Raw genomic sequence first — 23,171 nt, 5'->3', positions numbered from 1 at the left:
ATATTAAGATATGATTGGCTTTGAAGTGAGGATATTCTCTTGGACGAAAAATGTCTTAAATTAGTTTTATCTGTGTCTTATCTAGCTTTTTCAACTTTTACTACAAACGAATATTGTTCAGGTTACAAAAAATATATATATGCCATTGAATGTTACATAAACAAACCACACAATATTTTTGATCAATGGTTGTGGGATTCAAGGTGATGATTTAGTATAAAGTAATGCATAAATAAAGTAATACATGTTAAACATTGGTTGAATGTTTATTAGTGCTGCGCAGTAAGCGTCTTTGTTGCCTCCTACAGGTGGAGGAGCACAATGGCCACATCTTCAAGGCCACCCAGTACAGCATCCCCACCTACTGTGAATACTGCTCCTCCCTCATCTGGATGATGGACAGAGCCTGTGTCTGCAAACGTAAAGAGCACTGTGTGCACAGACACACACACACACACACACACACACACACACAGACACAACTCACAACACAATGATAAACACACACACAAGCACATATAACAAAATGATACACACAAACACACATACAAACACACAAACAATGATATACACACAAGCAAATACAACGCAAGGATACACACACACACACACACACACACACACACACACACACACACACACACACACACACACACACACACACACACACACAACAAAATCGAACAACACAGACACCCAAACACAGATGGCCACTTGGATTGATAAATATTGTTTCAATATACATTCTACCAATCGGATGCCTTCTAAGTCCGCCCTGTGTTCACCAGCAACATGCAGGGCAAAAAAATTAATGCTCTAACTTCCTCCCACTCACACATTACGTCCCCATTTTGTCTTTTTCCACTCTCTAAGCATTGCACTCGCAAATACACAATCACACACTCACACACACACACAAAACACACGCAACGACCTGCTCGCCCAAGAGTCTGAGTGATTTAATTTGACTTCCATTGATCAAACTTAAGTACTCGGGAACCATCGCCCTCCATTTTGGGGTGTAGAAAGGATTAGCGTGCAGTGCGTGAATCAGCGCTGGTCCTCACCACACAGTGTACTGCATCCTCTGTGGTCAGTGCACCGGAGGTTAGCTCACCTCTTCCTCCTCTCCCCCGCTCTCCAGTCTGCCGCTACGCCTGCCACAGGAAGTGCTGCACCAAGATGACCACCAAGTGCAGCAAAAAGGTACAAGACGTCCGGACTCTCAGCATGTTGTAGCTATGGATGTAGAACCTAGAGATCAGACTGGTGTATACTGCACTGATGCATCTACACTGTCCAGTGTTGAAGCACCAGTTTGGTTCCACTATTTTCAATTATGTTACTAATGTTCATGCCTAGTTTCCTTTTTAAATCAATATTTATTAATGCAAATTTGTTTTATTTTATTTTAAATAATAAAAAAGTTGTTAAAGTGCTTGGGAGGCCATGGAGATAATCTAGAATTAGTAACAACGTCTCATGTATCTTTACGTGTGTGTGTGTGTGTGTGTGTGTGTTTGTGTCTGTGTCTGTGTCCATGTGTGTGTGTCTGGGTCCGTATGTGCGCGTGTGTCTCTGATTCCATGTAACAGTACGACCCAGAGCTGTCGTCGCGGCAGTTTGGGGTGGAGCTGTCACGCCTCAGCAGGGAGGAGCACACGGTGCCCCACCTGGTGGAGAAGCTCATCAACTACATCGAGATGCACGGCCTCTACACCGAGGGCATCTACAGGAAGTCTGGCTCCACCAATAAGGTCAAGGAGCTCCGCCAGGGGCTGGACATAGGTGGGAAGGACGGCATTCTAACCTCATACAAATATAAATAAGGAATGTAAATGAGAAATACACTTTCTTGAATTTTCTCTCTATGGTAAGTCCCAGGGTTACCGTTGAATGTAGTAGTACCATCTATGAACTGTAGGGGGTAGCAATGTGTCAACTTGAGCCTGTTTCCTTGGCCATACTCTCACAAATCAGGCTTTGGAGAAGATAAAGTCTTTAGACTTCGATAAAGCTCAAATTCTGATGCAAAATGTAGCATTTTATTGTGCTTTTAGTTTATAGCCGTTGCTACCAAGGGGAGTCCTTTGTGTACATTGTTAATTGAGTCTGTAATGGTTACTGGTATACAGGATACCCCCTTCAACACTAAACTCTGTTTCTGCTGTTCCAGATGTGAGCAGCATGAACCTGGACGACTACAACATCCACGTCATTGCCAGCGTGCTCAAGCAGTGGCTCCGCGACCTGCCCAGCCCTCTCATGACCTTTGAACTCTACGAGGAGTTCCTCAGGGCTATGGGTAAGGCGTCCACTTGGCCTCTGCTCTTCCTTTCAGATGTCCACCTTCTGTATTGAAGTCCTACAGGTGTTGACCTGGGTGCTGTTCAGTGTAGGGGGGCCGTGTGGTCTTGGGTTCAGCGGGTCTCCCAGCCGAAAGGGTTCCTGATTTGAACACAGATGGCTGCAGTGTCCTGTAGGCCTCCTTAAGCAAGACGACCCCTGACCCCTGAACAGCTCCCTACTACATTAGCATTGATGCTTCCCATGCTGTGTACATAGTACCAATATATCTTCTGTATATTGTTATATATATTTTTTGTTCTCTAGTTGAAATTCTGCTACTGTCCTGTTCTTTTCTCTCTTTGACACCCACTTTTGTGGTCCAAAATGAATAATATACTTATTTTATTTTAATGACACCTTAAGAAAAGATCGGCTGTAGGTCAATCAGTGGTCAACGCTGAATGACTGAACAGTAACAGCTCCTCGTGGAGAGAGTCCCCTGGGGTGTGTGTCTTACGGTGTGCTGTCGGCTCCAGGTCAGCCAGAGAGGAGGGACGTGATCCACGGTGTCTACTCCGTCATCGACCAGCTCAGCAGGACTCACCTGAGCACCCTGGAGCGCCTTATCTTCCACTTGGTCAGGTGAGTCTGGAGCCCACACCGCCTAACCAATCGCATGCCTACCTCCCCGGAAACACCCTCATGGAATGTTTTGGTAATAGCAACTACGGCGTTGTTATCCAATCAACAGTTGACGATTTCGTTGCCAATATTTGATACTTTCAAATTTTAATTTGCAATGTTTGGTTTCAATAGGATATTTATCAAAGGCATTTGAGGGGGTTCACGTTTTAAAGTGGGATGTGTTCACCTAAATTGTGTGTCAACATTGAGTTTCTGAATCAACACCCTGGTTAAATGAATGTGTGTGTGTGTGTGTGTGTGTGTGTGTGTGTGTGTGTGTGTGTGTGTGTGTGTGTGTGTGTGTGTGTGTGTGTGTGTGTGTGTGTGTGTGTGTGTGTGTGTGTGTGTGTGTGTGTGTGTGTTGGGTGGTCCAGGATCGCCCTGCAGGAGGACACTAACAGGATGTCGGCCAACGCCCTGGCCATCGTTTTTGCCCCATGCGTCCTTCGCTGCCCGGACACTATTGACCCTCTGCAGAGTGTCCAGGACATCAGCAAGACCACAGCGTATGTGTCCAGTCCCCCCACCCCCACACATTCTAAAGGAGTGTTCTTAACTAGCGTTCTAAAAGAGTGTTCTTAGTTAGCATTCTAAAGGAGCGTTCTTAACAAGCGTTCTAAAGGAGTGTTCAGCGCTCTAAAGGATAGTGTTATCGAGCATTCTAAATGAGTGCCAGCTGTGTAAACCGTGAATGTCTTGAAAGAGGATTCCAAAGGAGTGTTCTGAAGGAGCGCTATCTCCCTGCAGGTGTGTGGAGCTGATCATCAACGAGCAGATGCGCAAGTACACGGCTCGCCTCAAGGACATCAGCAGTCTGGAGTTCGCTGAGAGCAAGGCCAAGAGCAGGCTCATGCACATAAAGAGGTCCCTGGTAAGATCAAAGCCCTGCAAATGTCATCCGTGTCTGATTGAGTCAGCAGTATGGTTAGCCAATAGGCTCTGGGATGATTACACATGCAGGCACCATTTCATGTACAGCAAGATCCAGCTCTTCTTGAGGATTATTCTGAAACCTTGCTGGCTTGTGGTTCATTCTGGAACTTTCTATGTCCCTCCCCATTTCCTTTACCTTACCCCTCCCCCCATACATCTTACAGAAACCTGTACTTATCGCTGTTAGGTTTCTGCGTTGGTTTCACGGTGTCAAAGTTCCACAGAGCAGTAGGCTTCCAAGTGTGTGTTGAAAAGTATGTTTCCATGGCAACCGTACTCCTCTTGTGGCGGTTTTAGTGTCTCAGTGTACTTCAGACATCAAACCCACACCCGTGGTTTCTAGTGTTATGAGGCATACATAAACAGGAAGTCGATCAACACTTTGATGTATCGCGTGTCTGTGTGTGCGTTTGTTTTGTGTGTTCTCGTTTGTGTGTGTGTGTGTGTGTGTGTGTGTGTGTGTGTGTGGGTGTGTGTGTGTGTGTTTGTGTGTGTGTGTGTGACATTGCACATGTTTGTGCCTCACTCCACAGAGCAAAGAGCGCATGCGGCGTAGCAGCAGCAGCCTCATCCCTTCGCCGCCCCTCAGCCCCAAGGGGGCGCCCCCGGAGGTGGAGGAAGGGACTGCAGGAGGAGGAGGAGAAGAAGGAGGTGGGGGAGAGGAGGTGGAGGAAGGGCCGGGGCTTAGCGAGCAGCAGCAAACCGCCTTGCAGCACGAGGAGAGGATACTGACGGCGCAGATCGAGAGCCTGCAGAAGGAGAAGTACGACTCATACATTTTGTTTCCTGTTCCTGTTTCCAACCAACCCGACTACGGCCCCTAGTTTGGTAGTTTAGAGTAAACTTCCCTGTAAGCAGCTGCTTTTAAGTTGAAATCTAAAAAGCGCTATTATTTTGGGGCTATTATTTGGTTTATGGTCACCCTTCAATATATTGCAACAGAAGAGATAAATCCAGGAATCTGATTTTAACGTTTTTTTTGTGTGTGTATCTACCTGGGTCTGTGTCTGTCTGTCTGTTGTCTGTCTGTCTGTCTGTCTGTCTTTGTGTTTGTGTGTGTGTGTGCGTGTGTGTGTAGGGAGGAGCTGACCTTCGAGATGCTGGCGTTGGAGCCCCGGACGTCTGACGATGAAACCCCAGAGTCTGAGACCTCCATCGGCACGGCGGAGAGCTCGGAGAACATCGCCATGGAGACGGAAGGGGCGACCTCCGGCCCTCATGGTGGGTGTGGTTAGGGGCGTGGGAAGAAAAACAATCCTATCTCTGTGTCCTTCAAATACTTAAATATGTGAATAAACAGAAACAAAGTGTACTCACTTACTCACTCTCTCTCAACTCGCCCCCTCTCTAACGCTACGCTCTCTCTCTCTCTCTCCGTCAGGGCGAGAGACCCCCCTCTGCAGGAAGGCCGAGGCCAAAAGCCGACGCACTCAGCGGCGACAGCCAGACTCCTCCCCCTCCTCTTCCTCCTCCTCCTCCTCGCCGGCCACCACTGCTGCCGCCGCCGCCTCTGCACTCTCCTCCTCCTACCACCTGCCGCCCTCTCTCTCCTCCACCTCCTCGTCCTCCTCCTCCCAGCCCTTCCCGCACCGCTTCCGCTCCTCCTCCTCGGGCCCCCTCCTGACCTCGTGCCCCCTGGGCGCCCCGGAGCCGGACCTGGGTGCGGCGGGCGCGGCCGTGGGCCAGAGGGGCAGCAAGATCCGCCACCGGCTCCGGCTGAGCCGCAGCTCGCCGCGCGACCCCACCGAGGCGCAGCGCAGGGAGACGGGGGACTTTGGCTCGGCGCCGCATCAGCTGGTTCTGTACGGCAGCAACGAGTTCATGGTGTGAGCGCCTCCGGTCTGAGAGGGGAAGGGGAGGGAGAGAGGAGGAGGAGGGGAGGAAGAGCGCTTTGCTGATGACCGTATGCTTTGGGGGAGGGGGGGCGGTGTTGACACACTCCCCCCCCCCCCCCCCCCCCCTGTCCCCTCTCCTCTCCGGGGGGTTTGGATCCAAACCGAAGGTAAAGGAGAAAGGACCACGGCGGGACCGGTCAGAACTGGCCACATGCCAATACTGTTCATTAAGAAAGAACTCAAAAAATAATCCTCTTTTTTTTTTTATGTTACCAACGCACCCGGTTGGGGGGGGGGGTTGATCCGGGGCCTCGACCATAAGGCCACGTCGACCGGACCCGGTCCTCGAGTCCGGCGCGGCCCTCGGCCCGCCGCACAAGTATTCACGCCGAATTAGGCCACGCCCATCTCCCCCTGTCACATCGAGATGCTAATGTGACGCCATTCATTCGGCCACGTCATACGTTAATATTATTATCATTGGTGTTTGTTGTTATGTTACAAAGGAAGCGGAGATGTACATAGATTGAAACTCCTGGTGTGAAAAGGTTGTCCGAAATCAATATTACCCCTGTTTCTCTCCATCTTTCTCACCCTCCTTCTTTCGCTCTCCCTCTCCATTTCTCTCTCTCTCTCTCCCTCTCCCTCTCTCTCTCTCTCTCTCGCTTTCCATTTTTCTCTCTGCCTCTCTCTCTCTCTCTCTCTCTCGCCCTCTCGGAAGGAAGTCCACTTTTCTTGTCGTTTTTTGTGTGTTTTTCTTCCCGCTGTGTTTCTCTCCCCCCCCCCCCCCCCCTACGTGATATACAGTTCACGGGGCCAAATGGGAGGTGGCTTCCACTGATGACCAGTGATCTCTGAGAGATGAGGTCACCTCATCCTCCATGCCATTGTGGGAGGCCTGATGTGAAGAGTCGACCGATCAGCCATACACAGTGTCCTACAGTACAGCGGGGAGCTGTCCCTGGGGCCGCCATGACGCTCGTATTGGTTTAGACATATCAGTGTTAATGTGTTTATGACTTGAAAGTGGTCTCATTTTGTTATGGCTGTTCTTTTTACTTTTTTTATTTGGTATTTGTTTACTTTTGGTGTCATTTTGGTGATCAATCATTGTTGAAGATGCCATGTTTTCATTGTTGACTGTGTGTGTGTGTGTGTGTGTGTGTGTGTGTGTGTGTGTGTGTGTGTGTGTGTGTGAGAGAGAGTTCTGCATGGGAACACACGCATACACCTGCTTTACACCAGGTGTGTTCTGAGCCATATTATTCTGTTTGTGTTGCCATTTTGTTCCATAACTGTTCAATGCATTCACTTCCTTTCTGGTGATTGCTGGGAAAAGTAGCATAAACTTTGTGTCTCTCTGGTCACATCACATAGTAGTAACCAGCCTGGACTCCTATTGAAAAGCTATCTAGCTAACATGCTATCAACTCCTTTTGGACTAGTTACACTCTTTCATTCTCTCTCGCGCCCTCCCTTTACAGTATTTAAAGGGATTAATATCCAGTCTATGTCAGCTATATGCAAAGCTTTTGACTATAAATACGTACAGATGCTACAACCCCCTTCTATAGCTACAGTATATATTGCTTGCAGTGATGAGACGCTATGGCGCCAGTCGACCACTAGTCGGCCACAGCGCGTCTTTCCAATACTTTGGAAAGTGCGCCATTCTCGGTTTTAGCATGTCGTCTAAGATCGCTTTTAAATACATATGGACAAGGACAGTTAAAGACAAAGTGATGTATGATCTAACGGGAGCAGTCACTACCAACACATAAAACGTGTTTGTTTGTTTTGTTTGTTGAAAACAAAATGTTTTTTTTTTCTTTTCAAGGGGTTGTTGTGAATAATGGTGTTTCGAACCTAAGAAAATATTTCGGAAGATATTTCTTTCTCTGTGAATTACAAGCTATTATTTAAGAACACGTGGTTTGTGCTTGTTTACGCTGTCCACATGGCATTCTGCAACAACAAAAAATGAAAAAAATGAATGTACTGATTACTAGGAGGCATGCTCTGCTTTCTTTTGGTTATTTGTTTGTCTTTTATATACCATATATAGTACTATTTATGATCATGTTTCGGGGTGTACATTGGTCAAAAAAGAAAGCTTGTTATAAATGGATATATTATCCTATGTACGATTCATTATCTACTATTAATCATTGGCACGGTTTGGACAGGTCATTATCTTCTGTCGTATTCGTGCCGGAAGTTACCGACCTTAACTTGAGCGATGAAACTCGTTGTCGGCGTCCATCTTGGACGGACACGGCCTTGTATGAGGTGCAATTTGTGTAAAATTTATTTTATTTTTTATTTGAATGTTGATTGTCCAAAAAAAATGAATTCATGAGGGTAAAGCTTCTGCTTAATAAAAAAGGCAAACTGGAGTCCGACCTCAATGGCTTTGGCCTCAATATAGGCATAGTTCTTTACGTTGGGTGATAAAGAGAGGTTTTTTTTTTAAACCTGGTATTTTGTCTGATTTGATCAACATAGTAATCTATGCCTTTGTATATTACTAAAATAAGTCCCCAATTTAGAGAAAAAAAGGGGTAAAATACTGCCCTTTTCCCCTAAACAATATGTGAACCTCCCACTCTGCTGTGCTTTAAAATCAGTAATAAAAATTAAGTCCTTCCTGGGGATGGCTACATAAAGGCTACGTAAAGGCTATTTTACACTGTTTAACAAAAACGAAAGTCAAGCTATCCCTTATAAGTAGACCTAATATTTCTCTCTAAAATCTCAGTCATTTCATCAGTTTTCCATTTTCAGTTTGTCCTACTTTGGAACTTCAAGTGTTATTTGATTTTAGTTGTTTACCGACTTTTTAAACTTTATTTTGTTTATTTATTTATATAAAAATTAATCAACATGTCCATAGGACATGTAAATGTACCAGATTTAGTTATACAAACATCTTTTTCATCTGTTGTCCCCAAGTTGACCTCACTATTTTAAAGAATTTCCATAAATAATTTAGATCACACAGTTGAATTGTTACTTGTGTGAAATTACGTCCGTCCATTTTCATTGAGTGCACATTGTGCACCCCCCTACATATCGATATAACATATGTGGTGTTCAGCTCCACTGGACCCAAGGGAAATAAAAGTGTGGGAAATTAGATGAAAACAAGTCAACGTGGTTTTCCTCCTACTTGGGCCTACTGGTAGTGCTAAACAAATATTTAGAATTGCAATTACGATACGATACGATACAACTTTATTAATCCCCCGTAGGAGAAATTTGTTTATTGCAATAGCCCAGCAGCAATAGAAAAACAATAAAAAAAAATACAGTACAATTAAGAATACAAAGTACTACTACAAACAAAAGTAGACGCTTAGGGAAAATGCTAAACAAAATGCTAAAAGTAAGGGGTAGACAAGACAAACAGAACAAACAACAACAAATAGGGCAAACAAAGTAGACGGTATAGACAGCATAAATTATAAAAAATGTAAAGCACAAAGTGTAAATTGTACACATACATGCATACATACATACATACATACATACACATATATATATATATATATATATATATATATATATATATATATATATATATATAAATACACGCATACAATAACACACACACATGCATACACATACACATACATCACACGCTGTTGTCCAGCCTAATGGCTGTCGGCACAAAGGAGCACTTAAAGCGCTCTCTCTTGCACATGGGGGAAATTAATCTGTGGCTAAAGGTGCTCCCCATCTGCCACAGCTCAGCATAGAGGGAATGGGAGGGGTTACCAATTTTCCCTCTCCACCACTACCTCCAGACTGTCCAGTTCAAGTCCAACAACAGAGCTAGCCTTCCTCACCCAGCCTTGATGCCTCCTCCCCAGCATGCCCCAGCAAAGAACAGTGTGCTGGCTACCACAGACTGATAGAACATCTTTATTAGCCTGCCACACATGTCAAATGACCTGAGCCTCTTGAGGAAGAAGAGTCTGCTCTGACTCTTCCTATAGAGGGCCTCTGTGTTGTCTGTCCAGTCCAGTTTATTGTTTATGCGCAATCAAAGGAATTTGTACGCGTCCACCGTCTCTACTTCAACCCCCTGGATGGTAATGGGGGTTGGGGGTAGTATACTCTCCTGTCTTCTGAATCCCAATGTGACCTTAGAACATATATTATCCTTATACAAACAGAGATGATGCACACGTGTGAATGTAAGCATTGTCCTCAGAGAGTACATCAAAATGGGAGTAGACTGGACCCTCTCACTGATGTGCCACATGGCCCATCAGATGGGAATGGACTGGACTCACTCACTGGTGCCACATGGCACATAACATCTAGGCTAAAGGTGATCAGCTGTTCTCCACTATTAAAGTATCTATATGATATGTAGGCCTAATAATAATCATAGCTTACCATAAAATGTAAGGTTAATTTCTACCACACTATCTTAGGTACCGGAACAATGCAGGAGGTCTTCCACAGCTGGGGCACCTTCTTCTGCTTCAAAGAGAGGTTGAAGAGGTGTTGGAACACCCCTGCAAGCGGTCGGTTGATGTTATCTGGACCCATTGCTTTGTTCCTCCAGAGCTTTGATAGCTCCAGTCTCACCTGGCTGGATGTGATGAAAAAAAGGAGAGGGGGAGAGGGAGGGGGAGGGGGAGGGCAATGGCAGGGTTAGGGATGAGGGTGGTGAAGGAGAAAGGCCCATCAGACTGGCCTGCTGAGCTCACGGGGGCGGGGGTTCAGTCAAACCTGTTAAAAAACAGGTGTTTTGCATGTTCGTACGGCTGGACCATGCAGTTTGTGTCCGAGATTATTACATTATTAAAGAAAAATTTAAATACCATTAACATTCTATATTTTTTTGGGCTTAGTGCCCCAGGAGTTGTGTGACACCGGTAATTGATAAGCTTTGTTGTTGAGTCATTTATACAACCCAGGGAATTATCTTTGATTTCGTTTTTTCATTTATAAACATAACAACAGATGTACAGATGTGACAACAGAGATAATGTTAATTAGCCTTGTGGCTATAATCAGGCTCAATTATATATTGTGCATTTTCCCTGTCAAATAAACGTAAAATAAAGGAAATACAAATGAATATAGGAATTTGACTCGACAATCCCTGTGACTGTTATACGAGATAAACTACTTAACTCTTAGCTGATCCTGTGTCCTCTGAATGCGTTATGAGGCCATGAGCTGCGAGCTTTCCAAGATAATTGTTCTTCTCTTGCGATATTCTCATGAATACTATTGATCCCGCCTCTGCAAATTTACAGTGGAGCGACTTCTGTTCTGACCATACCCATGAAGCCTAAACGCAGGGCGTACCAGCGACACCCCTTGATACCTCATATTATTCTAATTCAGTTCAAATAACAGCTGCATTAACTTCCGCCACGCATTTGCCTTTTTTTTTTTCAGGGAATTCCTGCCCATTTGCCGATATGCAGTCAATGGTAATGTATACCTACCTACATTTTACACACGCACATAGTTAATCGAATGTGTATTGTAACAGTTGAAGTGTAATTTAATCTCAGTTGTTTACAGACTTTCTAAAGTTGTTTTTTTCCTGAATGACTTTCATATATAATTTCGATTACACAGTCGAATTGTTATTATCCCAGCAAACATTTCCTCGACCTGCGTCGAGCCCAACAAGTCCAGTACTCGTCAAGTCACCACGTGACTTAATTTCGAGCATTTGCCGACATTAAACGATAGTTGTGTTGTGTATGTTGTTATAACTCTAGTTCTATGTTGCATGTTACGCCGTCTAGGCTTCGCCTGGGCTTGTCCCGTGCGCGTGTTCGCACGGCGAAGCCTAGAGGGCGTAGCCTACATGAGATAGATAGAACATAATCTTAGAGGAATGGTGATTTCAAGGAAAACTTATTTTAGAGTGATCATGGACCATCGCGAGTTGGACCTCTGGTTACACCGTCACCGAGACGTTTATGTTGGTTAGTAATTTTGAGTGTGTTTTGGTGTGTCATGGTGTGGGTTGGTGTGTCATGTGTGTGTGTTCATTAAAGGCAAGTCTCGTAGTCGTGCGGTGTAAGGGGCGCGAGAGTTGCATGACCACTTAACCTGGGCTCCCGTCTCGTCCTTCCCGCGCTGCTCGCCACAATATATAGGCCTAGGGAAATGGTGATTTCGAGGAAATCTTGTTTGGCAGTTAACTGAATAAACACTGTTTAATTTGTCATGTTCTTGAAGAAAGTAGTTCAATCCGGGTCGCTTTTAACTCACTTTATTTGTTAAAGTATTTCGGTATGGTAACTATGAAGCAAAAGGAATGAATTGTATTTAACACTCGTGGAGAGAGATACCGCAGAACTATCTTCCAGCCCCGGGGGACTTCCCCCAAGCCTCTCAAGGTGTCTGCCATGTCTCTGACCTCATCTGACTCCCGCTCCCCGCTTGTATCAAGTAGGCGTGGCCTATGTGAAGTGGGCGTGGTCTATTTGACGTATGGGCTCCGGCTTCCTCACCTGTCTAAAGGTGCTGCCATCTGTGGCTGGAGTAGTTATTGCAGCTTATATGTTGGTCCTGCTTCCCTTGTGGCTATGTATAGTAATTACAGCTTGTGTGTTCGATCCTGCTTCCTTGTGGCTATGTGGGGGCAGCTTATGTGCTTAAAATACGTAACAAATTGAACAATGATATAACTGTGTAACAGTGTGAACCGTATGTTTTACACATGAATTTGTGCAATTGAAAAGTGTTATTATTCCAAACGCAATATGTTATCATGTAGTCCTATATGGCCACTATAGGGGCTAATTAATAATTATTCGCTGAAGGCGAAGTGAATAGTGTACTAATATACAGGGATGGACTGGGACAAAAATCTGGCCCAGGACTAAGGGAATGACAGGCCTTTCATGAGACCGAGAGAATAGCGTTTGTAGAACTTTGCCACTTTGTAAAATAATATAAACTAGTCCTTAACCGTGGATATGTGCATTGCAAATACATGTCAATGTTTGGATGTGCGTGTGTGCGTGTGAGGATCACAAAAAAATTTTCAGAGGGCAAATATTTTTTCAGCAATCTTTTCCATGTACAACATATTGGAAATTAAATGTGCCTAGAAAGGTAAATCAAGGGGTAAAAGGTTCCAAATAGTGGCTTTGCATAGGCAAAAAACAGATAGTCTTTGTTACAGCATGTAAGCCACTTTCTGTTTATACCATCATTGGTTTCATAGATGCGCATACCTTTTCTGGGGGGTTGTTGAGGGTGGAAGAAAATAATCTGTCATAATCTTTTGAGGCTGGGCGTTCAAAAAGATGAAATCCCTCATCTGGGTGTATAGCTAGCTCAGCTTCCCCTTTGCTGGACCCTGAATCTGCCTGAGTTGACTGTAGAGCTACATCTGCATGAAAATGAAAAGTAACACATAATTATAATATAGCAGGCCAATATATTAAAAGGAATAGTGGATATTCTCTTAATTTATGTTTTTTATCATTTAGGAGGAGCAGTTACCCTTTAAATACAAAGAAAATAACAAAATGAATGACAAAGAAATAAAATACATTTGATGAAAGGCTAATATTAATGAGTTTAAGTCATGATTATATTGCCAAACATGCCCGCTAGTGCAACTGTCATATCTATACTGCTGTTTCCTGTTCCTTTTCGACATTTTCGTATTTTTCTGTGACTTCCGAGGATGGTAAACGGGAAGTGTGGTAGAAAATAACCTTCACTTCAACTAAATAAGAGAGTATGAGGAATCGAGGAGTCCGAAGCAAGCATGACAGAAGACTTTATTGTTACCCGTGAACAAGCAACAACTAGGCCGAGTAGTTTGCAAAGCACTGCTGGATGTATATGACCCCTGTCCTTTTATTCTCACACCAAGCTCTTCCCCATATCGTGTGTTCCCCACAGAATGCATAGTAGTTCTCCTTTTATGGTAGGGCCGGTCAGCCATGCATTCATTTGAGATATATTGTTAACATCTGCAGCTAGTCTAAACTTTAAGTTGACGTCAGTGCACCTTGACCCCTTGACCCCAGACTCTCTGGCGCTGTGTCGAGTCCCCCCTATGCGGGAGAGGTGATTTAGCTACTTTCCACTATTAATGTATTTATATGATATATAGGCCCTGATAATAATTATAGTTTGCCATAAAATGTAGGGGTTAATTTCTTCCATAGAAGTAAGTGACCCCGCTGTGTGTCAGGCTGAGCCAATCAGTTTTGACAGAACACGGAGCAGTCCGATTTGGGAGGGCCATTCGGCCGCTCACTTTGCCCCCATACACTGTGTTTAAAAGTGATCCCCCCCTCCAAATTAGGATAGGATAGGATATACATCGGCCCCATTTTTCCACCAGGCCAGAGCTCCGTTTCGTGCTGTTTGTGAATATCCAGCAGGCCAGCCCAAGTTACATCTATTTATTTTTATTTTCATAAAAAATAATAATAATATAAAAAAAAAGGAAAAAATAAGGTTTCCCGCCGGCTCGGCCAGAAAACGTCCAGCCGTTCTGGAAATCTCCCGAACCTCTCGATGCCAGTCCGCCCCTGCTTATATAGTACACTATAGTACTATAGAGCCTGAGTTGAATAATTGTTTTAGTATAAACTACACGTGAACACTCCAAAAAATAAACAAGATAACACTTATTTGTTTTTATTAGCCGACATTTTGCGATGAAAACAATATCCCGAGTTTGAAATCTTTATCATGTGACATTGCCCAATATATATACGTGTAGCATAGGGCTGGGCGATATGGACCAAAAGTCATATCTCGATATCTTCAAGCAGAATATCGATATAAGATAAATATCAATATTTGTCGAGGGGGGGGCGCTCTGCGCGCCGCTTTACCATTACTATTACTACCGTTCGGAATTGAATACAGTTTGATGGTCGAATAAACCGTGGACCAGACACTGCCTCCGCCTCGTATTTGAGAACATTTTAATATATAATATCACGGCCAAAAGCTGTGTGCGCCTCCGGAATATTATGAATGTAACGACTGCGTGTGTGTGTGTGTGGGGGGGGGGGGGGGTTACTTGTTTATGTTTAATGTTTGGGTCTCGCGGAGTGAGAAACCTTGAAGTTAGTTACTGTGGAGTTACCGTTATTACTATATAATGGGGGGGGGGGGGGGGGGGGGGGGGGGGGGGAGACTGTGTGTGAGCCGGAGGCAGAGCGGGAGAGACATGAGCAGTTACAAAATAGCAGGCGGCAGCTGCGGTTCGAAACTGCTGTTATTTGGAACAAATGTGCTGTAATTTCAAAGCAAATTAAATTATATCGATGTTGACGATATGGTCTCGTTCCATATCGCGTTTGAAAAACTATCGATATATTTTAAATATCGATATATCGCCCAGCCCTAGAGCAGCATATACTAAAATGTTTTATTCAATCCATTCCTCGAGTTCCATTTAGGAACTATTTTCCTTGCGCACCAACACGTCGGCCAGATTTGGAAAGTCAAATCCTTTACCTCTATGTCACCTTTCCTTAACCTTTGTGGAAACGTCATCGGGTCAAGGAGATATGAAAAGGGGCTTCCTTTCGAACAAAGGAAAAGACAGCACTGTTTAAAATTAATTCGACTTCCACTTGTCCTAACCGACGTCTTTTTGTATTGCTGACCACTAGCGACTCCAGCGTGAAACTACAATTTTCCGGAGATAAGACTACAGCAAGCGCTCTTTCGATCCATGCGTCCTGATTTTGATTTCAATCAGGTTGTTGCCAAAAGTGAGAATCACTTAAGTCGGACTTGGCCAACGGGAATATTTTAGGCCACTTGAATCCCAATACACAAGAAAAAAGAGACTAAATGTATGTTGATGAATTAACTGCCCCCATTAGTCTTTCTTAAATGTGAAGTTGGCATTTTATTTTCTCATGGTGTAAATTACGGCAGAGTTCTTTAGATGCTTCGCCTCTTCTTGATAATGTTTGGTTAACTCTTCCTCTCTTCTCTTCTCCTCTCTTCTGCTTTACTGCGTCTCTCATGTGTATTCGCGTAGAGTCGGTAAACATCGTTGGTTGCCTGTTGCTTTAAATATTGCCGCCGTAAAGGATTATGGGTTACAAAGTAAACATCTCCTTCCTTTCGTAAAGTTTGGTCAGGAGTAACCTATGCTAAAGGTGGGTTAAAGGTTGAATTGAGCAATGAATGCCCTCTGAGTCGGTTTTAATGAAAAGAATGTAAAAAATATTAATGAATATTCATGACTTGCAAATGTATCACCTCTGATTGGCACAGCACTGTCCACCACTGTAATAAACCAAATTAAACTTCCAGAGAGAGAGAGAGAGAGAGATGTATTGGCCAAGAAAGAAGAGTTGAGGAAGAAATGGTTGGATTGAAAATCATTCACCGTGACCGCGGCGCGGCCACTCCCGCGACTCCCGGCCGTCACGTCTCCCGCGGTGCCCAGACCTTGTGACCACGGCACTCCCGCGTCTTCCGCGACTCCCGCCGTGCCCCGTGAACGTATGAATGAATGGTGCGGGAACCACGGGCAACGTGGGCACCGCGAAAGCAGATCGCACGCAGAGGCCTAATTAGGCCTATATATTTTGTATTTGAAATGCAACGGGCAAAATTTCGTCTAGACTACGCTCAGAGCATCCGGAATTGAACAACAGCAAGAGGAAGGAGGAAAACGGTCTATGAAACAAAAAAAAATATCTTGCTATCGGCCATGTTTGATTGTGTTGTGTTGGTTATTGATCTGTTAACCCGCGAACTTGGGTTATGTTTATCAGCGTTCCTATAGAGATCATGACGATAGCTGTAACGGGAGTCCGGGCGTGTGCAGGACCGAACCGCGCTGTATGACCACTGTTCCACCACTGTCGGACTTGTTGACGACGCAGTTTGAGGAAATGTTTGCTGGAATTGAGAAGTAAGGTAGAATGGTTGTAAATATGTTTGACATTGCGAAATATTTAATTGTCTACATGCAGCACAAGAGCCATGCTTGTTATAGCACAGCTCTGCACATATTATTATGTTATATGTGCTCTTTCTCACCCTTTGCAGGTGTTCTTTGACCTGGAGACCACGGGATTGGGTAGGCCTACTGCACACTGACACATTTTCATCACTTATCTGTCAAAAGTTTAATCAGGCAATGGCCTGCTCAGATCTATTTGTATATTACATAGTATACCAACAACTTGTCTCTACATGTAAATCTGTCTCCTATTGTGATATTACATGTCCTGCACCTCTGAATACATTAGAGATTATCACTGCATGCTTTTCAATACGTCTCCCAGAACTCCACGCACTCACTCATGCACGTACGCTCGCTCGCTCACTCCCCTCCCCTCCCCTCTCAGACACCAAGCGATGTGATATCATCCAGCTGGCAGCCATCAGCGGAAATCGCACCTTCAACATGTACATGATGCCTCAGGTCGCCATCGAAAGAGGGGCCACGGCGGTCACAGGCTTCAGGGTCCAAAATGGCAAACTCTTCCAGAACGGTAGAGCTATGGACACCGCCATCTTGCACGAGGCCCTGGCCTCCTTCCTTGACTTCCTGTGGTCTTTAGAGCAGCCCGTGCTGCTGGCCGCACACAACGCCAGACGCTTTGACATACCTGTACTGGACAGGGCGCTATTCAGGTGTTCCCTCAACGAGGAGTTCCAGCAGCTGGGCTCCAGATTCTTGGACACCTTGCCGCTCAGTAAGGCGCTGTATCCAAGGTTAGGCAGCCATTCGCTAGTGAGGCTGTCGGACCACTTCCTGGGGATACGCTACAATGCCCACGATGCATTGGAGGATGTTACGGCTCTGCAGGAGCTGTACTATTGTTGGAATCTCAACCCACGCCATGTGGCTCAATGGTCATTCTAGCAGCCGCTAGATCTATTTTGTATTGTTGTTTAATAAACCATGCTTAAAACAAACAAATCTTTTTTAATTGTCTCAGTAAAGGCCAATGGATGGCCCCATGCCATTGGTTAGTCTAGTTATTTCACTTTAAAATGTATATGTCTGGCTTTAGCCTTCTTGCTATGAATTTCACACCGTATTGTCGCATGGTGTGATGAGTTTGCAGCTCTTACCACTTTTGGCACCAAAGCAGTTTATGTGTGGGTGTTTGGTCAAGCTGTAGCCATTGCATAAAGTCTAAATGATCTGATCGTATGGGTGGTGATGTGAAAGTTGTTCATCATGACAAATGGTGCATGTATAATAAGTTTCATGGATATTGAACCTTGCTAGTGGTAATGGAAGTCTGTTGAAATGCTGAACTTCAAGGCCACGTATGTGTTATTCTGGCCCATCTTTTGATTCCCTAACTCATTTCATGAGTTCTGCAAGCCTGATTTTTATAACTTTTGGAGCCAAAAAGTCAGGTTACAAATAATAATAATAATAATGATTACAATAGGGTTCCTATGGTTTTCGTAGGACCCCTAATAATAATAACAATAATGATTACAATAGGGTTCCTACGGTTTTTGTAGGATCCCTAATAATAATAATACTAACGATTACAATAGGGTTCCTATGGTTTTCGTAGGACCCCTAATAATACTAACGATTACAAAAGGTTCCTACGGTTTGCGTAGGACCCCTAATAATAAAGTCCCCCCTGGGGATTTTTTATTATTATTATTTTTGATGTGGCCTCGACTCGAGGCTACATGAAGGCTACGTAAAGGCTACTATACACTGTTTAACAACAACAAAAGTCAAGCTATGCCTTATAAGTAATTTATAACTAATATTTTTCATCTCAAATCATAGGCGATTAATCAGAGTTTTCTATCAGGAAATTCCTGCCAATTTTCGAAATGCAGCCAATGGTAATTTATTTGAAATCCTCAGTCCTAATTGGGAAATGTAAGTGTTATTTCATTTTAGTTGTTTACCGACTTTGTTAAGTTGACCTCACTATTTTAAATAATTTCCATAAATAATTTAGATCACACAGTTGAATTGTTATTTGGTTGTAATTACGTCCATCAGGAAAGTTCGCACTCCACCCAGCTGTGATAATGACCTGCGATTGCCTCTCGCTCGCCCCCTGCAGACGTCTTGGGATAAAACGTTGGGCTTCTTTCCCCTGAAGACCAGGGGATTAGGTACGTTACTACACATTCACCGTTTTATCTGGCATCGGTCCACTCAGATAGTATATAGATGAGTATGTCTTCCTTTCGATATTTGGCTGATCAAATTAGGCTACGTTTACATGATGACGGTCTGAACAGAATACGCAAAAGTGGCGTCGCGTCTTCACTTTTTATTCCGCGTTTAGACGAGCGTTTTCGGGAGGAAATCTGCGTGCATACGGTGAGGCAAAAGTGTGTGGATTTCGATCGGGTATGCATGTCAGGCGGCTAGGTGGTGCTGTGATACACCATCACACAACACCACCATGTCTGAGCGCATGTGTAGAATCTTCCTTCTTCTCTTATCTGCGCCGCGAAAACCAAAACATAATTACAGATCCTTCTCTGTTCAGTAATACTATCTGTACATATCCTGTACATTCCGTGGAAAGACTCCTGTAAGATTATTAGAGCTGCCAGAGCAGCTTGACGGTCCGACGCATGGAAATAATACATGTTTAATAACATGTTTGTTTATTTCCCTGTACTGGCGCTGTATGTGACGTAAACGCGTACGCGACGTGAGCAGAGTTTTGCGTCTTGACAGTGTAGACGGAAACGCTATGGCGGAGCGTATTCAAGTTTTCCACTCTGGAGGGTGGTTTCAGATTTTTGCGTTTTAAAGCCCCCAAAACGCCGTCACCGTCTAAACGAAAGGCACTTCCGATAAAATATTTTGTCGTTTTTACCCGCAAGCGTCCTCGTGTAAACGGGGCCTAAGTCTAAAGACAGTTAGAAACCGTCTACAACTGAATTAGGCCTACCACACCAGCATTAACCCTTGTGGGGTGTTCGGGTCTGTCCGTTTTCAATATCTACTAAAAGAAAAATGATCATCATTTTCATTTCTTTGAAGAACATGTTAAATAACCTATTTTCATTGAGTGCACACTATGCACCCCCCTACATATCGATATAACATGTGGTGTTCAGCTCCACTGGACCGCAGGGTAAAAGTGTGGGAAATGTAGATGAAAACAAGTCAACGTGGCCCAGGTATAGGTTTTCCTCCTATACCTGGGCCTACTGTTAGTGCTAAACAAATATTTATAATTGCAATTACATGTAATTTTTTTACTTTATAGCAAAGAAAAATTAAAATACCACAAACATTCTATATTTTTGGGCTTAGAGCCGAAGGAGTAGTGGGACACCGGTAATTAATAAGCTTCGTAATTCCCAGGGAATTATTATCTTTGATTATGTTATTGTCATTCATTTATAATCATAGCAACACATGTACAGATGTAACAACAGATGTAAATTAGCCTTGTGGCTATAATCTGGCTCAATTATCTATTGTGCATTGTCCCTGTAAAATAAACGTAAAATAAAAAAATAGAGAAAATTCAAATTAATAGGACTGGACTTTGACTGGAGAATCCTCTTGTGACTGTTATTCAACATAACAACTCTTAAATGATCCTGTGTCCTCTGAATGTGTTATGAGGTCATCAGCTGCGAGCTTTCCAAGATAAAATTGTTCTTCTCTTACGATATTCTCATGAATACTATTGATCCCGCCTCTGCAAACCAACGGAACAGTGGAGCGACTTCTGCTCTGACCAAAACCATGCAGCCAACACGCAGGGCAGGTAGGTAGGTGTGTGTGTGTGTGTGTGTGTGTGGGGGGGGGGGGGGAAACCTAAGTCAAGCCATCCATTCTAAGAAAACGATACCTAACATTTGTCAATATGCAGTCCATGGTAAGTATATAGGACTACCTAAGTCAAGCCATCCATTCTAAGAAAACGATACCTAACATTTGTCAATATGCAGTCCATGGTAAGTATATAGGACTACATATAGTTTACACACGAACATAGTTAATCGTATGTATATTGTTACAGTTGAAGTGTCATTTTATCTCAGTTGTTTACAGACTTTCTAAAGTTGGGTTTTTGCTTAATGATTTCCATATATGATTTAGATTACACAGTCGAATTGATATTATCCCAGCAAACATTTACTCAACCTGCCTCGAGGCCAACAAGTCCAGTAGACGTCGAGTTACAACGTGACTTCATTTCGAGCAATTGCCGACATGTAAACGATATTTATGTTATTATAAATATAGTTCTATGATTGTATGCGCGCGCGAGCACGCGCACGGGACAAGCCCATGCAAATGCCTTGATGGCGCAGCCTACGTGAAATAGAACACAATCCTAGAGGAATGGTGATTCCAAGGAAAACTTATTTGAGAGTGGTGTAACAGAATAACCACTACCAGCTAATATTTCTGCATTTAAGTGTAATATACGCCAACTTTATCTCGTCACTTTATTTCGACCATTTGACGACATGAAAACATAAATAGGCCTTGCGAAATGGTGATTCCGAGGAAAGTTTGTTTGACAGTCCGAATAAACACAGTTTAAATTAACAACGATTTAACTTCGTACCGTATTGGCTAAGTGTGAACGGTAATGTTTTACACGTGAATTGTGTTATTGAAAAGTGTTATTATTCCAAACGCAATATGCTTTCATGTATATGGCAATATAGGGGCTAAAATGTTCTATTCAAGCATTTCCTCGAGTTCTATTAGGAACTAATCTTTCCTTACGCACCAACACGTCGGCCAAATTCGGAAACTCAAATCTCCTGACCTTTATCCCTCCTTTCCTTAACCTTTGTGGAAAACGTCATCGGGTCAAGGAGAGATGTTAAAAACTGTTTAAAATAAATTCGACTGCACTTTGCCTAACCGAGGTCATTGCGCGACGGCGAGTATTGCTGACCTCTAGCGTCTCTAGTGTGGAACTACAATTTTCCGGAGATGGACAGGGGTCTTAAACTAAAATTGAACAAGGTCCAGTTACTAAAAATTCCTTCCAAGATAGGTCCGAACCTCTAACCTACCACCTCCTAATAGCCTACTTTTGTCAAATACAACCAACACGGCATATTTCCTTATAATTTCAGATGTATTTATTTTCAATTTCCAAATAGATTACTTTTGAAAACCCTGAAAAACAAGTAAGAAAAAGTAATGCATATTAACATTTCAAGTAACCAAAACAGGTACATTAGGCCTGCATTTCAAGTAAACATAAAAAGTGCATTAGGCCTACATTTGAAGTAAGCAAAACACGTACGCTAGGCCTACATTTCAAATAAACACAAAAAGAGCATTAGGCCTTCATTTCAAGTAAGCAAAACAGGTACACTAGGCCTACATTTTAAGTAAGCAAAACAGGTACAATAGGTCTAAATTTCATATAAACACAAAAAGAGCATTAGGCCTACATGTCAAGTAAGCAGAAGACTCATCAATGGCTAAGGATATGCATGGGGCACTCTGAACAGCCGCATCAAGCTGTGACAGTGCGTCATCTGATAACATTTCGGATTTTCTGGTTGTCGTTGCAGCTGATATTGGGATTTGCTTTAATTTTTCACACAATTCTTTTGTTTACCTTCAAGTAACGTCTCGGCAGCGGCGTTCAAGCACTCCTTCACAACGGTCGCGTCACTGAAAGTTTTTTTTATGTTGGCCCAAAATCCATGCAATTTTAAGTGAGCATTCATTTGCACGTTGCTGGCCTGTAAATGAGTGTGTGAAGACTCGTGTAGACCTCTCATACTGAGCTCTCAGCTCGGATATTTTCCGCGCTCTTACTTCTGACTTCTGGGGATACTTTTCCTCGAAGGATCTGTTTGGATTCGTAATGCCGCTTAATATTCCCGCTTTTTATCAGCGCAACGGTTTCAACACATAAAAGACACAGATGTTTAGTGCTGCCTTGCGGGAGAATGAACATGTATTGGTCAGTCCATTCATCTTTATAATGTATGTTTTCGTGTTCAACTTTCCTAATTCTGACCACAAATGCATAAATTACATTTATGCATTTTATGCAATGCATAAATTGGTGACTGGAATAAAGTAGCAATATAATCAAGTGTGTAAGAGCATTTAAAATCAACATTAAAATTACCAACGTGGTACAAATACAAAGAAAATAAATATCTTTATGGGCGCAGCCATTTTCGTATGTCGTATTGCCTCACTGAACTCGGTATTCTCTCAGAATTCCGAGTGGGGCTGACAAAAAGGGGGCGTTCCTCCGTGAAATACCGCAAAAAGCTGGGAGATTTCTCCACTTGCAACTCGTAAGACTGGTATCTGGAACACACCATCAGTTTGCCGTCAAGTTCGACAGGAATCCGAGTTGCAGGTCAGTTTCGAAAGGACACAGTTTCGAAAACACACACACTACATTTGCACAATGCAAATGTATTTGTAATGCATTTATTGGGATCCCGACCCACATCATTTGCATGCTAAACTGTTGA

At 43.5% G+C, this 23,171-nt stretch overlaps 2 protein-coding genes across 3 annotated transcripts in view; both read left to right on the top strand.

The window, feature by feature from the left end:
* Nucleotides 1-5,759, top strand: part of LOC307080668 (unconventional myosin-IXAb-like) — an 89,825-nt gene extending 84,066 nt beyond the window's left edge. For both annotated transcript variants that reach the window (XM_079743482.1, XM_079743481.1), the window contains 10 exons: nucleotides 309-420; nucleotides 1,145-1,206; nucleotides 1,596-1,788; nucleotides 2,177-2,305; nucleotides 2,826-2,931; nucleotides 3,348-3,479; nucleotides 3,721-3,844; nucleotides 4,440-4,669; nucleotides 4,985-5,127; nucleotides 5,288-5,759. In XM_079743482.1, coding sequence (XP_079599608.1) covers nucleotides 309-420; nucleotides 1,145-1,206; nucleotides 1,596-1,788; nucleotides 2,177-2,305; nucleotides 2,826-2,931; nucleotides 3,348-3,479; nucleotides 3,721-3,844; nucleotides 4,440-4,669; nucleotides 4,985-5,127; nucleotides 5,288-5,736 — 1,680 coding nt within the window. In that variant the 3' untranslated portion in view covers nucleotides 5,737-5,759. The remainder of the gene's footprint in view (nucleotides 1-308; nucleotides 421-1,144; nucleotides 1,207-1,595; nucleotides 1,789-2,176; nucleotides 2,306-2,825; nucleotides 2,932-3,347; nucleotides 3,480-3,720; nucleotides 3,845-4,439; nucleotides 4,670-4,984; nucleotides 5,128-5,287) is intronic.
* Nucleotides 5,760-11,066: 5,307 nt separating this feature from the next.
* On the top strand, nucleotides 11,067-17,642 carry LOC307081126 (uncharacterized protein). Its single transcript, XM_079744178.1, has 3 exons — nucleotides 11,067-11,197; nucleotides 16,779-16,809; nucleotides 17,081-17,642. The coding sequence occupies exons 1-3, from the start codon at nucleotides 11,186-11,188 to the stop codon at nucleotides 17,599-17,601; spliced, it is 564 nt and encodes a 187-aa protein (XP_079600304.1). The 5' UTR covers nucleotides 11,067-11,185; the 3' UTR covers nucleotides 17,602-17,642.
* Nucleotides 17,643-23,171: the final 5,529 nt, after the last annotated feature.

The sequence above is a fragment of the Pollachius pollachius genome (assembly GCF_949987615.1).
Source record: "Pollachius pollachius genome assembly, chromosome: 9".
Classification (NCBI taxonomy): domain Eukaryota; kingdom Metazoa; phylum Chordata; class Actinopteri; order Gadiformes; family Gadidae; genus Pollachius; species Pollachius pollachius.
Note: the sequence above shows the minus strand (reverse complement) of the source record. Positions and strands in the feature narration are given on the sequence as shown.

Bases quoted from the DNA above. Each gene is read 5' to 3' on its own strand.
- LOC307081126 (XM_079744178.1), top strand. The intron at 16,810-17,080 runs GTAGGCCTACTG...CTCCCCTCTCAG, and splicing joins CCTGGAGACCACGGGATTGG to ACACCAAGCGATGTGATATC.